Source organism: Triturus cristatus, chromosome 11 (assembly GCF_964204655.1).
Source record: "Triturus cristatus chromosome 11, aTriCri1.1, whole genome shotgun sequence".
Lineage (NCBI taxonomy): Eukaryota > Metazoa > Chordata > Amphibia > Caudata > Salamandridae > Triturus > Triturus cristatus.
In genome coordinates, this window is record NC_140594.1 from 429,427,081 (window position 1) to 429,441,256 (window position 14,176).

The 14,176-nt window shown below is 42.3% G+C and overlaps 1 protein-coding gene across 2 annotated transcripts in view; it reads right to left on the reverse strand.

The window, feature by feature from the left end:
- The window catches only part of GMCL1 (germ cell-less 1, spermatogenesis associated), a 615,261-nt gene that overhangs the window by 350,071 nt on the left and 251,014 nt on the right, over positions 1 to 14,176 (reverse strand). For both annotated transcript variants that reach the window (XM_085636262.1, XM_085636261.1), the window contains exon 9: positions 7,622 to 7,765. In XM_085636262.1, coding sequence (XP_085492388.1) covers positions 7,622 to 7,765 — 144 coding nt within the window. The remainder of the gene's footprint in view (positions 1 to 7,621; positions 7,766 to 14,176) is intronic.

Genomic DNA, 14,176 nt, shown 5'->3' on the forward strand with positions numbered 1-14,176 from the left:
TTTCTTATACAAGAATGTTTTTGGGACTTTCTGGGTGCATTCCCATTTGAGGTGCTCAACAGGAACTGGTTTTGGAGGTATAAGGTGGGAAGAGGTTGCCTGTTTAAGTTAGTTGTTGAGTTTTATTGATTGTTTCCTTGATTCTCTTTTGATCTGCCACGAGAGCCACACATAATGCATATTCTCCCATATTATACAGATGGCAACTGATAAATCTTTTACTGGTGCTCCCTCCTGTTTCCATGTTCTCCCCTGAAACAAATGGCTTACTAGGAAAAATTAAATGGCTTGCAGCCATAGAAACAGCCAAGTGTTATGAGGCAGAAATACACCTCCTCCAAGAGATACATCTCATGGGCACTTCACATGGGTATCAAGTGCCCTTTTTTTAACAGCTACGATGACCAGTCATATTATGCTGGCTTTGTTAGGGGCTCCAGTGGGGTTGCAATCTTCCTACAGGGAAGGCTACCAATTACTCAAACAAAGAAGGATACTCAAGGCCATATAGCCATCACTAGGATATAAAGGGGACTTCCACTGTCGGTGGTCGATGTGTATGGCCCTCCACCTCTGTCTCACACACCTGCTCTAAAATCTTAGTTGTATGATTTCACAGTTTACACAGCGCCACCTGGTGGTGGGTGTGAATTTGACACTTGATATGTTCCATTTGCATAGCAGACAGCCAATGGGACCCTCCCTTCTCTGGCATGTTTCGTGGGGCAATGGGGTTGTGCGATGCCTGGCGCAGGCTCACCCCCAGGATGAAGGATACACCTTATACCTTTTATTTTAGCCCATATGGCACATGCTCCAGACTGAATTATCTCATGTTGCCTGAGCCAGACACAAAACATTCCGGCTGTTCTCATCTTCACCCATGGCCTCTCAGACTATGCCCAGGTTAGGCTAACACTGCGGGAGCCAGCGAGATTTGGAGGAGGCCGGTGGTTATTATCTGCATGGTGGTTATCGAACGCAAAGTTTCAAAAACATCTCTGTAACAAGTCAGATGGACACTTTCCACAAAACACAAGCTCTGTGGCACCTCTGGACACACTTTGGAAGATTTACAAGGCACAAGCACATGATCGATGTGTTAGCTATCTGCTGGGTCGTCATGTGCAGCATACTTTGAAGAATAGTGAACCAGGATTTACACTTTTGGTAATGGAGAACCAGTAGCAGCCTGACCCAGCCATCCAGAGCAACATGATCAGACATGATCACCTCAGAATTAATCAGTTACTCATGGGGGTTAGCATGATCTGCTTGGTTGTCTACCCAGGCCTGGGTTTACAAATTGGGTAACAAAGTTTGGAAATTGCTGCATTGGCTATGCCAAGAAAGGAAAATCCCTAGACATATAGCTACAATCCATGAAGCCGGGAGCCAAGAGGCAGGATTACAGAGGCATAGATGACGTAGGCTGTCACAACTTCTGTCTGGGAAATAGCCTGATCATAACGGATTTTCTGCAGAGTTCTTTAGATTCATGGCCTCCCACTCCATTCCGTTGTTTAAAGTAAGGATCGACAAAGTGCTGGAGTTTGAGATTTCGCAACATGAACTTCACATAGCCGATAGTCATGATCCCCAAGCCAGACCCTCCCCGCCCAACCTGTGCAGGTCGTACCATCCCATTTCACTCAATGTTGAGGCGAAGCTGCTTTCCAAGGTGATAGAGACTAGACTTTCGTTGGTGAATGATTCTCAGTTCCCCTAGGGACCAATGTTGGGTGTATGCCGAGGTGAGCCATTACACATAACATCCACAGACTCCACAATGCCCTGGTCTGGGTTGAACTTGACTCTCCTCATGGTCAACTTTAAGAAGGACTTAGTCTCAGTAGCCTGGGACTAACTGTTTGGGATCCTTTATTAGGCCCATATTATGGATACCATCATCAGTTATACTCGTCTTCTACATACTGACCTTTTTACAAGATTTCAAACTGGGTCAGGGGTCTTGGTGAAAATTCTTATCAAGAGGCAGACAAGGCCGGGCTGTTCCCTCTCATCCCTTCTCTTTGCTTTGGACATTAAGCCTTTTGCGCCATGGCTTCGCATTTATGCTCGACCCAAGATCTCCTGGTCACTGGAGATCTCAGAGAATCTTTGAGTGTTCATAAGTGGCCCTCAAGAGTCCAGTGGAAGAACCCTTCAGATATTACAAATATAATGGTAGGCTCTGACGCTTCCATATGACAGGGGAGATTTTATGTCACAGACCTGGAAAGCAGCTACCATGCAGCCCAGTCCAATTATTGGGTGTATTGGTTCAACTCGCAGAGTAATTCACCCTACTTGCCTACAGAAAAAGATCAAACAATTGGACACCTATGCACTAGTTCACTGTAAAAATAGGTTGATATAGACCATGGCTGAGGAGGATTGTGCAGTAGCAGTACACGATCCTCATTTCCCCCTTTCGGATAATCCAGGTATATCCCACTACGATGGAAAAAGATTCAAACTAGGCTTGCAAAAGCATGGCTGCGGACAGTGGCGCAGCTATCTGGGGTCTGAAATTTCCTGTCCTACAAACTATTTAGAGAGGTTCAGATGCTGATTGCTGTGGATAGATTTGACTATCTTAGAATTAGACATGCTGTCAATTCAAAATGGCAGTGGTGACCTGATGAACTAGATGTGTACACACCGCTCACACAGCTGATAAGAGATTCTGGGGGTGGAAGATGGGTGGCTAGGTTGTATCAGCTGATTGTCCCCAGCCAACATGTTGTACATAATCTAGTCCCTGGGAAATAGATATAGGGGAAAATATCCGCCCGTTAGTCTTGAAGTACTGTTGCATTTCTAAAAAAGAGGTTTCCATTAACTACCATCACAAGCTCCTCCACTTTAAATGTCTAAACAGATTGCACTGATTCACTGCCCTGCTTCATTGAATAGACCCAAATAGACCCTCCTCTTGCACAAGATGCAAAGCCGAGCCTGCAGATTTTTATCCCCCTGGCATGGGAATGCCCACAAATAGCGCTGTAATGGGGAGAGACAGCGCATGTTATTGGTGACATTTTTGGCTTTGCAGTTGACTGCATCCCTAAGGGTATTGCTACTGAGTTATTTCAAGGATTTACCAAGGGTGGAGTGTACACATTTGGCTATCCTGCACATGTTTGCATAGCACTGTCTCCTGAAAACGTGGATACAAGACCCGGCCGCTAAGACTGCAGACTGACTCAAGGATGCTGCATATGATGGGGGGAAATGGCCACGGAAATTGCTGCCAGGCATATTCTACAAGCCAGGCCCAAGGACAGATGGATCCGCTCAGAGAATATCTCATGCAACAAGACCCAGTGGGCTTATAGGGCAGGTTCATGCCTGCTGCAATAATGGAATGGGCCTTAAACCATAGCTAGATGGATTATATCATTCAGGAGCTGAGCTTATCAGCCCAACCGCTAGGAAAACCTAGCTGTATTGTTGATCTATTACATGCTTCAACTATACCTTTGGTGCCAGTTGTTCTCATCTGTATTATGGAAAAGGTTAGACTGCTTCCTTATACTTGAATGTGGGATGTATGGGAGATGCTTATGAATGCTGATGTATACAGCTTCCACAATATTGTTTTGCAAAGCCTAATAAAAATATGGAAACAAAGTTGATGGTGTTCCCTAGAAGAGTGGGCCCTAAATAACTGGAGTGGGTGCCTTCATTGACACTAGCAACAGATAGTTTTAAATATATTGCATGATTAACGTAGAACCTGGAATCGCAAAATCTCAGCACAAGTCAACAGGTTACATCCCAATCTTGCATTCTGGTCCCCTCACCCCCTCTCACTTATAGGCAGGGTATCTATTTTTAAGATGGTATTATTCTGCGATTCTATAACTAACCACAACACTATTTGATCAAGACCCCTGATTCATTTGTTAAATGTATAACAAACAATTTGAAGCTTTTTTATGGAATGGGAGGGTACCTAAGATTGCTACGAGTAAATGTTACACATGAGTGTCAGAGCAGGCGAGGTTAGATCCTACTATAGAGGGGCACATCTCGCAGTGACCAATCAGTGGTTACATGCTCTGTAATGGGATTGTGCCTTTACCACAGAGATGGGCCATGGAAGGCACCCGTTTCTTCCACTACTTATGCTGGAGATGCTTTCCACTATTTGTTTCTTCAACAACAAAGCAAGTTCATGAGAGCTGGACAGAGAACCTTGGGGATCTGGGGTGGGTGTCAATCTTCGAGACACTGCAATGCTTGAAGGTTTTATAGGCTGGGACTAGATTGGCATATCTACACTGGGAGACTTAATGGAAGGCACACACTTGGTCTCCTTTATAAAACTGCAGTCCTCCTTTAACCTGCTTAGTTGACACTTCTTCCTTTATTTTTCAGCTCTGGCATGCCTTACATCCATACGTTTCAGGCTAGACTGGAATCCCAGAGTACAGCCTGCTGAAAGCTAGGTTATTGATGGGTGAGATCAGACAGAAGCAGATATACCTGATTTACCACAATAAATTGATTAATTCACCAGACACTTTTGACTTACTAGGGGCAGCATGAGGGAGAGAGAGGAGATGTGGTATCCCTGTCTGGCGAGAACTGAACCAATGCCAGGATCGACCCCAGGGTAACAGCTTTAGCTATGCAATTTCGGCTAATTTATGTGCAGGTCCTACAAAGGGTTTACATCACTATTTTCTGTAAACATATTTTATAGAATCTTTGTATATTTGCACTATGCTTGTATGTGGTTAGGAAGCAAGCGAGTCAGGGGACTCCTCCACAGGGTAGGAAACCAAAGGACAATATGCATGAATATTAAAGCATAAGAAGATGGATCCCCTCGATCAGTCGACCACCACTGCAATGGTACAGCAGTGCTCGTCAATAGTTACATTTTGGGAATACAGACTACAAAAGGTCTACATCACTTGTTTGAAATTGTGGCATTTTAGGTGAACCTTTTTCCTTCAAAGTCTTTGGTGTGGGTGAGGTGAGGGCAATTTTTTTCACACCATTTGGTCTTGGCCAGTGTTACGATTGTGGAGTGGGTGATGAAGACACTGGATGCAGTGCTGGGTTGGTCTTAGAGTCTGGAGTCTAGACTCAACCTGCTTCTCATCACAGAAGACATTGATTGCAACAGGTACAAGATGGCTCTTCTTCAATTGGGGTTGGTTATTTCGAAGAGAGAAAGTGCCAGAGATTGGGGAAACACCTTATGTCATTCATTGGAGAGGTGCATCAGGAGCCTGGATCACTGTATGACTGTTGAGTTGCTGATATAAAAGTCCAAACGTTGCCCTACCAAACACACCAAGATCTGGACAGACTGGCAGGAGTACAGAGGCATTGTTGTGGGAGCTTTGGGGGGGCCCTTGAGAGCCAGGTGGCATCAGATATTCTTTTTGGACACAATCGCTCTTAGCGCCATGCTTATAAGATGGACAGCTTGTCTGGGTGTGTTGTATTGTCTATATATGTACACATCTCCTTAAATTGAATGGCACTGTGATAGTATAAAAAAATATTGATGTGGTTGATAAACTGTAAATGTGTTTGTATACTGGCATCACTATTTTTTTTATCAGATCGTCAATTTGCCATGTCACATGTGAAATCCAAATCAAAGAAGTTCAAATTCCACACCCTAAAAAACCTGTGTCAGAAATGCTGAATGTACTCTGGTGAGTGGCTTCCAGAAACAAAGTGCCCTTGAATAAATTATAGGTAGCGGGACAGGGGAATAACCAAGGAGAACCAAAGAAACCCCACCTCACAAAATATTTAAGCATTTATGTATTGTCATTATTTCCTACTATATAAACATATTTTCATTTATTAAGATACTATTCCATTATCAAAATACAATTCTTCTTGTTTCAATTATACTTATTCTTTATAGTACAAATCACAAAATGCAAAATACATGTTATTCCATCCCTGTCTCCTCATATTACACACAGCCATCCCAGTCTTTAAAAATCAAAAACATTCATACCAAACCCATCCCCATTCATACCATTTTGTAAAAATCCTTTAGCCACATGTACATCAACATGGTCCAACAGAAAAAGTTATATTTTCCTTCATCTAGGGTTGCACCCAAACACTGTTGTGCAAAAAATCCAAGAGAATTGGTTTGTACCCAAGGTCTGGTGTGCACTGAAAGAAATCGAACTCCATCGCACATTGATGCCACTCTGTTAATAATCCGAATGATGCTGTCATTCATTAAAAGGCTCTCGTCAATCCCAGACGCATGCTGGATTTTTCTCAGTGACTGTGGGAACTAAACCTCCCTTCCGATAATTGATTGACCGTGAACCGGACCAATGCTCTTGGATTTTTTGCACACCAGTGACTGGGTGCAACCCTAGATGTGCCAATTACCGTGGACATTTACCTGACTCCACCACAGCACCAACAGATTTCTCTGTAACCAGGTCCTGATGATGACTTGAACGGTATACTGGTTGACCACTCAGCGCAATTTCTGGTGTTCATTGGTTCTTAAACTTGTTGTTAACTCTCTGTTTTCATAATTTTTTATGTTTTGCAACCATTTTTAGAATCATGCTTTTTGTGCCGTTTTTGCTGTTCCTTACACTTTTTTCACGTGTCACTTGCGCCGTTCACTTTCTGCACACAAATGCTTGGGTTACACCTACATATAATGTAAATAGTGCTGATACACCAACTGTATTCAAAATTTGCTAAATATAGACTGCTCTATAACTTTAATAAATTATTGATATCTCCTGGTCTCCTTTCTGCTGTGATTGTTATTTACACTTTTCATACCTGCCTACAAATATTACCTGTTGAGACGTTGTCGTTTGTTACACAATAACTATCCAGGTCTCAACTGGTTTTATGGGTTATCTCCTGTGGTTTTTTCCTGGGTTCCAACAGAAAGCACATTAATTTGGAAAGGACTACATTTAATTTGTAGGGATATACTTTTTAGAACTTCTAAAAATCCTTAATCATTATATCAGAGTAAACTATGGTAGAGGAAGAATATAAATTGACCTTGGCTAAGTAAAAAAAAAAATTAAAAAAAATAAAAAGGAGTAGGAATACCACGTTGGTACATTATCTTTTGTCAACCAGTTCACTCGTATAAAAAATATATTTCTTAGATTTAATTGCAGAGGAATAGGCGGTTTAAGAGTCCCTTGTCCTAAGTGCGGATATGTAAAAACTTGAACACACACCCTGTTATGTCAACTTTATATGTATAAAAGAGGAATTGTCTTCTAATAAACCACTGGGAGTCTCTAGAACAGATAATTCACTGTTGCACTGAATAATCCATCAGCAAATCACCAGGTCCAAAATTCATGTCACTATCTGAACATGCCTGTTATGGCAGTCTCCTGAATCTAGCAATGGGTTCTAAGAAACCAAATGAAATATTTTTCAGAAATCACATGCACTATGAAATAAAATTAAGAAAAAAACTGCAAAGAGAGTGTTAGGAATAAATAAGTGAGAAAGGAGACAGTTGAGATATACAAAACTGGATGTTTAAGTCACTTTTTCACGGGGTGAGATAGAAGAGTGGGGAGGGAGGTGATAGGTGGAAGTGTTAAGGTTCAGCTTCCGACTAATTTCTCACCTTTAGGAATGACACCATCTAGCTCAATAATCCGTGCAGACACTAGGTCACTGATAATGTACTGCAAGCGCAGGTGTTTGAACACAGGCAAAAAAATGCACCCTTGCTGAGATTCCAGAAACGACACTTGACTTTGATCAGACTCTATATCAAGAGAGAAACACAAAGAACATGTTAAACCGTATTTATGTTTCAATTGATACTGCACGGAAAACATAAACCCTTGGAACATTGGGGGAAAATATAGCACCTAACAGGATCTTTAACTATGTTGGATACAATATTGACAAATAATATTTGTAGACAATGGAGACTTGAAAGTTGAAACTTCATATTTTCAGATATGCAGACACCTTCATTTCAGTGTACAAGTGTATATACTAAGAAATGCAACACTTCAACAATTAAATGCAGCTGATGACATTCACATCCTTCGCACTACAACTACATGTAGAGGATATAAACATCTCACCTCCTGGGTATACTTGGGAGAACTTACAGTGCTGGTAAGCACCGAAGGCTTCCTCTGCTACAGAAATCTCAAGGGCCAATGTGGAATCTCATATGTGTCAGCTCCGTCACCTCCTGTTCCCATCAATGACATCCGCGCAATGGATGTTGCAGGCACCAGCAGCAGTTAAGCAGTGCTCCGCGCATCCAATGAAATTCCCACCGCCTCTCCCCCACCTTCACTGAGGGCATCCATAGACCCGGTGAGAGGCACAGATGAAAGGGTAGAGTCTGGAACCTTGATCCCCGAGCAGCCTGATGGCGTGTATGATGTTATGTTAATTTTGACTTGTAGTGTGCGTAATACCTGCAGGTCTTTAGGCGCTTCAAGAAGATCCACAAAAGTTTCACGAGAGAGTTGTATCACAGAGGGGAGTGTTATGCCCAGGCTTCTGTAAATATAGGGCCTTAAGATTCTTCCTGAATGTAAGGAGGCAGCTTTCAGAGCGAAGCTGACCAGGCAGCCTGTTCCAAAGTTGCGGCATAAGGACCAAGAAGGCTCGACCGCCTTTAGTGGTGTAGTTGAATCGTGGGCATTTTAGAAGGTCCTCCCTGGAGGACCTTAGTGAGCGGCAGGGGGCGTATTTCTCCAGGCATTCCTTGCTGTAATTGGGTGCCTGTCCATATAGGGCCTTGTGTGTAATGCAGAGGCCTTTGAATTTGGCCCTCTGCCTGATGGGCAGCCAGTGCAGTTGTTGCAGTAGGGGTGATGCCTGAGTGCGCCTAGGTAGCTTGAAAATTAGCCTGGCGGCATCATTCATTACCACCTGGAGTTTGCCCAGCAGTGAGTCCGGTAGTCCGATGTAGATGATGACCACTTCTTTCCAAGATCAAGATATTGCTCTCCTTTTTTAGCTGATGGGGGTGTTCACTGGGTTTTATTTCATAAGGGGAAGAATAAAAAAAAGATGGTAACCAATAGAACGAACTTATGTGGCTGACTTGACTTGAGGCTACTGGAAAAACTGAGTGTAGAGTGATTCATCATTAAAGGTTGTGGCAGTGACTAGATGGCACCTGGTGAGGAGAGAAGTATACAAAGCGCTTCTTTGATAGAGGCATGCTGGAACTGCCTTTGACCACCAACCAGTCTTCATTCATCTGAGGTGTTTGGATGGACTCCCCCTCCCTAGGCAGTGAGCCCATTCTTATGGCCAACATGGATGGACTTGGGGGCTGAATGTGAGCATCAACGAGGAATTGAATCCAGGGAGGCGCAGTGGTTACCAAGCAGACCTGTTTTGAGGTCTGGCTACAGTGTTACTGCTGCAAAGTATCAGCAGCAATACACAATGTCTGAGAAAAATCAAAGTAATGGAAACCTGTGTTTTCCCTAACCACGCATGTATGAAGAAAGAAGTTAGAAAAGTTGATTATGTGATCGCTGTGGGGTAGGTCATTTGTGCCGGCACAGTGATTCCACATAAAAATATGTGGAGAATGTGGTTATCAGCTAAATTTGAGGTTTGCAGGGGATTCTGGGTAGGAAAACGTTGGGGATCCACAGAAGCCATGCCTCGCTGGACTCCCCCGGTTGTCTAGTTTTCAGAAATGTGTGGGTTTGATAGTTTCCTAAGATGTTTGCTGAGCCCAGGGCCAAAAACCCAGGTGACCCCTCTTGCGAAATCAGGTTGTTTTGTGATACGTCATTTTGATGTCTCCTCAATAAGTTTTGGGCCCTTGCCTGTCGCGGGTACTTGACCCACCCACGCGAGTGAGATACCATTTGTATCGGGAGACCTGGGGGAACACTGGGTGGTACGAAATGTGTGTATCCATGCAGATTCCAGAACTTTCCCACACATAAATATGGGAAAATGTATTTTTTCCAGCTAAATTTGAGGTTTGCAGGGGATTCTGGGTAGGAAAACGTTGGGTAACCCATGCAAGCCATAACTCGCTGGACTCCACCGGGTGTCTACTTTTCAAAAATGTACAGGTGTGCTAGGGTTCAAAATCTACAGCTAGGCACTTTGCAAAAAAAGGGTCAGTTTTTACTGTGAAAAGTGAGTCCATGTTGCATTTTGGCCCGTTTCCTATCACGGCCACTAGGCCCATCCAAACAAGTGAGGTATCATTTTTCTCGGAAGACTTTGGGAAATGCGGGGTGGGTGGAATTTTGTGGATCCACGCAGATTCCAGAACTTTCCACCACAGAAATGTGAGGAAAATGTGTTTTTTTTTTTAACAAAGTTTGAGGTTGGCAAGGTATTCTGGGTAACAGAACCTGGTGAGAGCCAGACAAGTCACCCCATCCTGGATTCCCCTGGGTGTCTACTTTTCAAAAATGTATAGGTTTGCTAGGTTTCCCTAGGTGCCGGCAGAGCTAGGGTTTAAAGTCTACAGCTAGGCACCTTGCAAAAAAAGGGTCAGTTTTCACTGTGAAAATGTTGTGTGTCCATGTTGCGTTTTGGTCCGTTTCCTGTCGTGGGCACTAGGCCTACCCCCACAAGTGAGCTACCATTTTTATCGGGAGACTTAGGGTAACACAGGGTTGTAGAGCAACTGTTATTACCTATTGACTTTCGATGCATTTCTGCCTTCCAAATGAAAGACAATGTGTACAAAATAGCTACTGTTTCTAAACTCTATTTTGTTCCAATTTCAGAAATACATAGGAGTCTTTCATCCCGATTTTTCACTGTATATATTTTCCCTAATTAATTGCTATATACCCGGTACATAATAAAAAACCATTGCAAGACGCTGCTCAGTTATTGGCTCTGGGTTCGTCGGGCTCTTGGTGAACCTACAAGTCCTATATAGCTCCACAACCAGATAGCTCCAGCGGATGTAACAGTATATTGCTTTCAAGCATCTGTCATAATTAGAAGAAGTTACAGGTGAAAATTTTGGCACAAATAGCTGTTTTTTTCATCCCATTTTCAATTTTTCCTATTTTCAACTGTTAGTTTCCATAAAGAAACCTTGAAGGAGCTACACAAATGACCCCTTGTTGAATTTAGAATTTGGTCTACTTTTCTAAAATGTATAGCTTACTAGGATCCATTCTTGCTTTTATACCCATTTCTACCATTAACTGGAAGAAGGTTGAAAGCACAAAAAATAGCAAAAATAGGCTATGTCCCAGTAAAATGCCAAAACTGTAACAAAATGTAGGTTTTATGACAAAAGTCTGCCAGTCCCTGAAAGCTGGGAAAATGGTGATTTCAGCCCCATAAACCCTTTGTTGATACCATTTGCAGGGGAAAACAACAGACTCTTTCATTTGCAGCACTTGTTTTCCATTTCTCTCCAAAAACAAATAGCTGTATTTTGGCTAATTTATGGGTACCCTCCAGGGGATTCCACAAACCCTTTAGAATCCTCATGATGTTGGAAGAAAAGGACGCAAACTTGGCGCTGATACCTTATGTGGTCAAAACGTTACAGAGGCCTAAGCACGAACTACCCCATATAACCCAAAAAAGGCCAAGCACAGTGGGGGAGAAAAGGCCTAGCAGCGACTGGGTTAAAGTTTAGTGAAGAGTCGACAAACTATACAAAGTTATTAGCAAAACAAAAAACCCTCTTCCAATAGAAATTCTGAAATATATATAAGTATTTATATATTACATAGATCTATATAAATACAGACGTTTCAACAGTTGCAGGCTGTCCCCGTGCAGCAAACTGAAGGGAGTGCTGGCATACAAACTAAGTCAGCAATCTTTGTACACATTGCACACAATCCTTTTCACCTCTTCTGGAAAAAGCTTGCTTTTCATTATTTGGTTTAACTCTGTTCATTCATTTTCGAGAAATTTGTATTTAAAAAGGTGCTCGGGTTGGCATTAAGACAATAACCACCAGAAAAAGATACTGGTATCTGGACCGTTGATGTCCAGATATGCTCTGATCAATCTGGTACAACATGTTGTGACAGCTATTACAGGACTCTAGGACATACCCATGTCCTGAAAATGAATTAGAAAATACTAAGGGGAGGGTGAGCACACTCTGGCCCCCTTAGGTCCACATGGAGGGTTGGGTGGGGCGGTGAGGGACCCTAAGGACCACACTTTGTGGTAGCCAATACAGGACTCGTGATATAGTGCCTGTTGAAATGCATTGCAGTGAAAACCTGTTTTTGAGGGTCACAAAAAAGAACACATATGAAGGATGACAACAGATTTTAGTCATGATATAAATAGTTTGTTGGTGGGACAGAATGAATTTTAGGAATTGTGATGTGTTCTAAGCTGATTTTACCCTGTGAAAAATGCTGATCCTCTGCCTGATGTGCATGTTTGAGAGAAAAAAGTTTTCATTTATGATTTTCTCATAGAGGTTATCAAAGGTAAGCCAGGGCCTTTTAACAGCAGCAGCATGTCAGTTGATTCCCCAGTGTTTTACTGCAGCTTCACCATAGTGTTCTAATTAACAAGAGTGTTAACATTCTGTATTTATGCAAACGTGATTTTTTAAAACTGAAAGAATTTCCTACAGGTAATATCCCAGAAAATGAACAAAATAATGGTTTTCTGTTTGCTATAGAAATTATGATGAGTACTCAGAAATGCTAAAATGAGGACATATTTTCTCTGAGTTCTCAAATATCTTTCTCGACCATGCCAGTAAACCATTCTGATATGCAGAGTGAATCATGTACTCCCACCACCACCAGCTCAGTGGAAAAAATACATTTTAATGTCAGATAACTCCCTAGTGACCAACTGCAGCTTCACCACAGAGGTCCAACGAGGTCTAACGAACAACTAGAGTGCTAACATTATGTATTCAAGACAAAGCCATTTTGTTAGAATATACTTTTTTGAATTTAAAAGACTGTCCTGAGGAGCAGGCTGAAGCACATGAGTTTTGCGGTGTTCAAAACGTGAGGGTAACTATGGATTTTCATTAATTTGAGAAATAATGTAATTTTCAAGAGGTTAATGTCTGTATAAATGCAGCATCCTTTTCCACATTTTGTATTTTCACTTTACCCATCTTCTCAATCACTTATAAGTTTCCCTCATTTTAAAATAGTAAATATTTTGGAGAACATGTTTTGTGCACAGCAGTGGATGACTTCCCGCACAGGGTTGACCACAGGACCTGACCGCCAAGCGAAGTCCTGCGGGCGCTTGCTATGCACTTTTGGCACCTGCAGAGAGACGCCCACAGAGAATTGGAAGCTGGCCCAGTAGCCAACCCCTCCTGAGCATGACCAGAGAGTGTGTGCAACTCTGTCTAGAGTTGGGCGCAGTTTAGCACAATGCCTTGTGACCAACCTCTGCTGTGCATTGTCTAAGGCCTTGTGCAGTGCGGGTGGGTGACCACAGAGTGTTGGGCACTTAGCCAATTTAGAATATGATCACCAAACCCTGATATTCACCAGAAAAAAAGTTAAATCAATGTGATAATTAGATATTGAAATGAACCAAGAACCATTAAAAGCCCCAAAAACACTGATATACGGCAGTTATAGCTCAAAGAGCTAAAATGTGCACCCGCATCAAGCGTTGCTTATGACCTCAACTATTATGGCACTCATGTCATGTTTAATGACTTCATTGATGACTCAGCAAATAGATTATTATTTAATAATTTTGTTCAAATTATTAATAAGCAACATGGTCACCAAGTTCAAATGTGAGGTCATAGGCAGAGCATGATGGGGCGAGAGTTGTAGTTATAGTTAATTGAGTACCTTATAACTGGCATATTTCAGTGGTTTTGGGAATTTTAACATTAAATCTTAGCTTAATACAAAACCTAACCATAATGTCAGTTTAACCTTTGTTTGCGTTTGTGTGTGAATATACGTGTGAGCGTTCACTGGTGGATACTCTATTTTACAAAAGATTTTTCATCCCCCATACACCAGAATGAAATTGGAAATCTGTGAGCCACAGGCAGCTTTATCGACCTCCGTCACAACTCTAACCATGACAACAAGGACCTGTATACAGGTACCGGCCTTACAAGTTAGTTTACTTATTCATCTTTCCCAAGTCCTCATAAGTAGAGCATGACAGCTAGACAGGGTGTAAAATCTAACCTGGAACTTTGCTAACTCCTAACATCACAGAACGGCAAGGA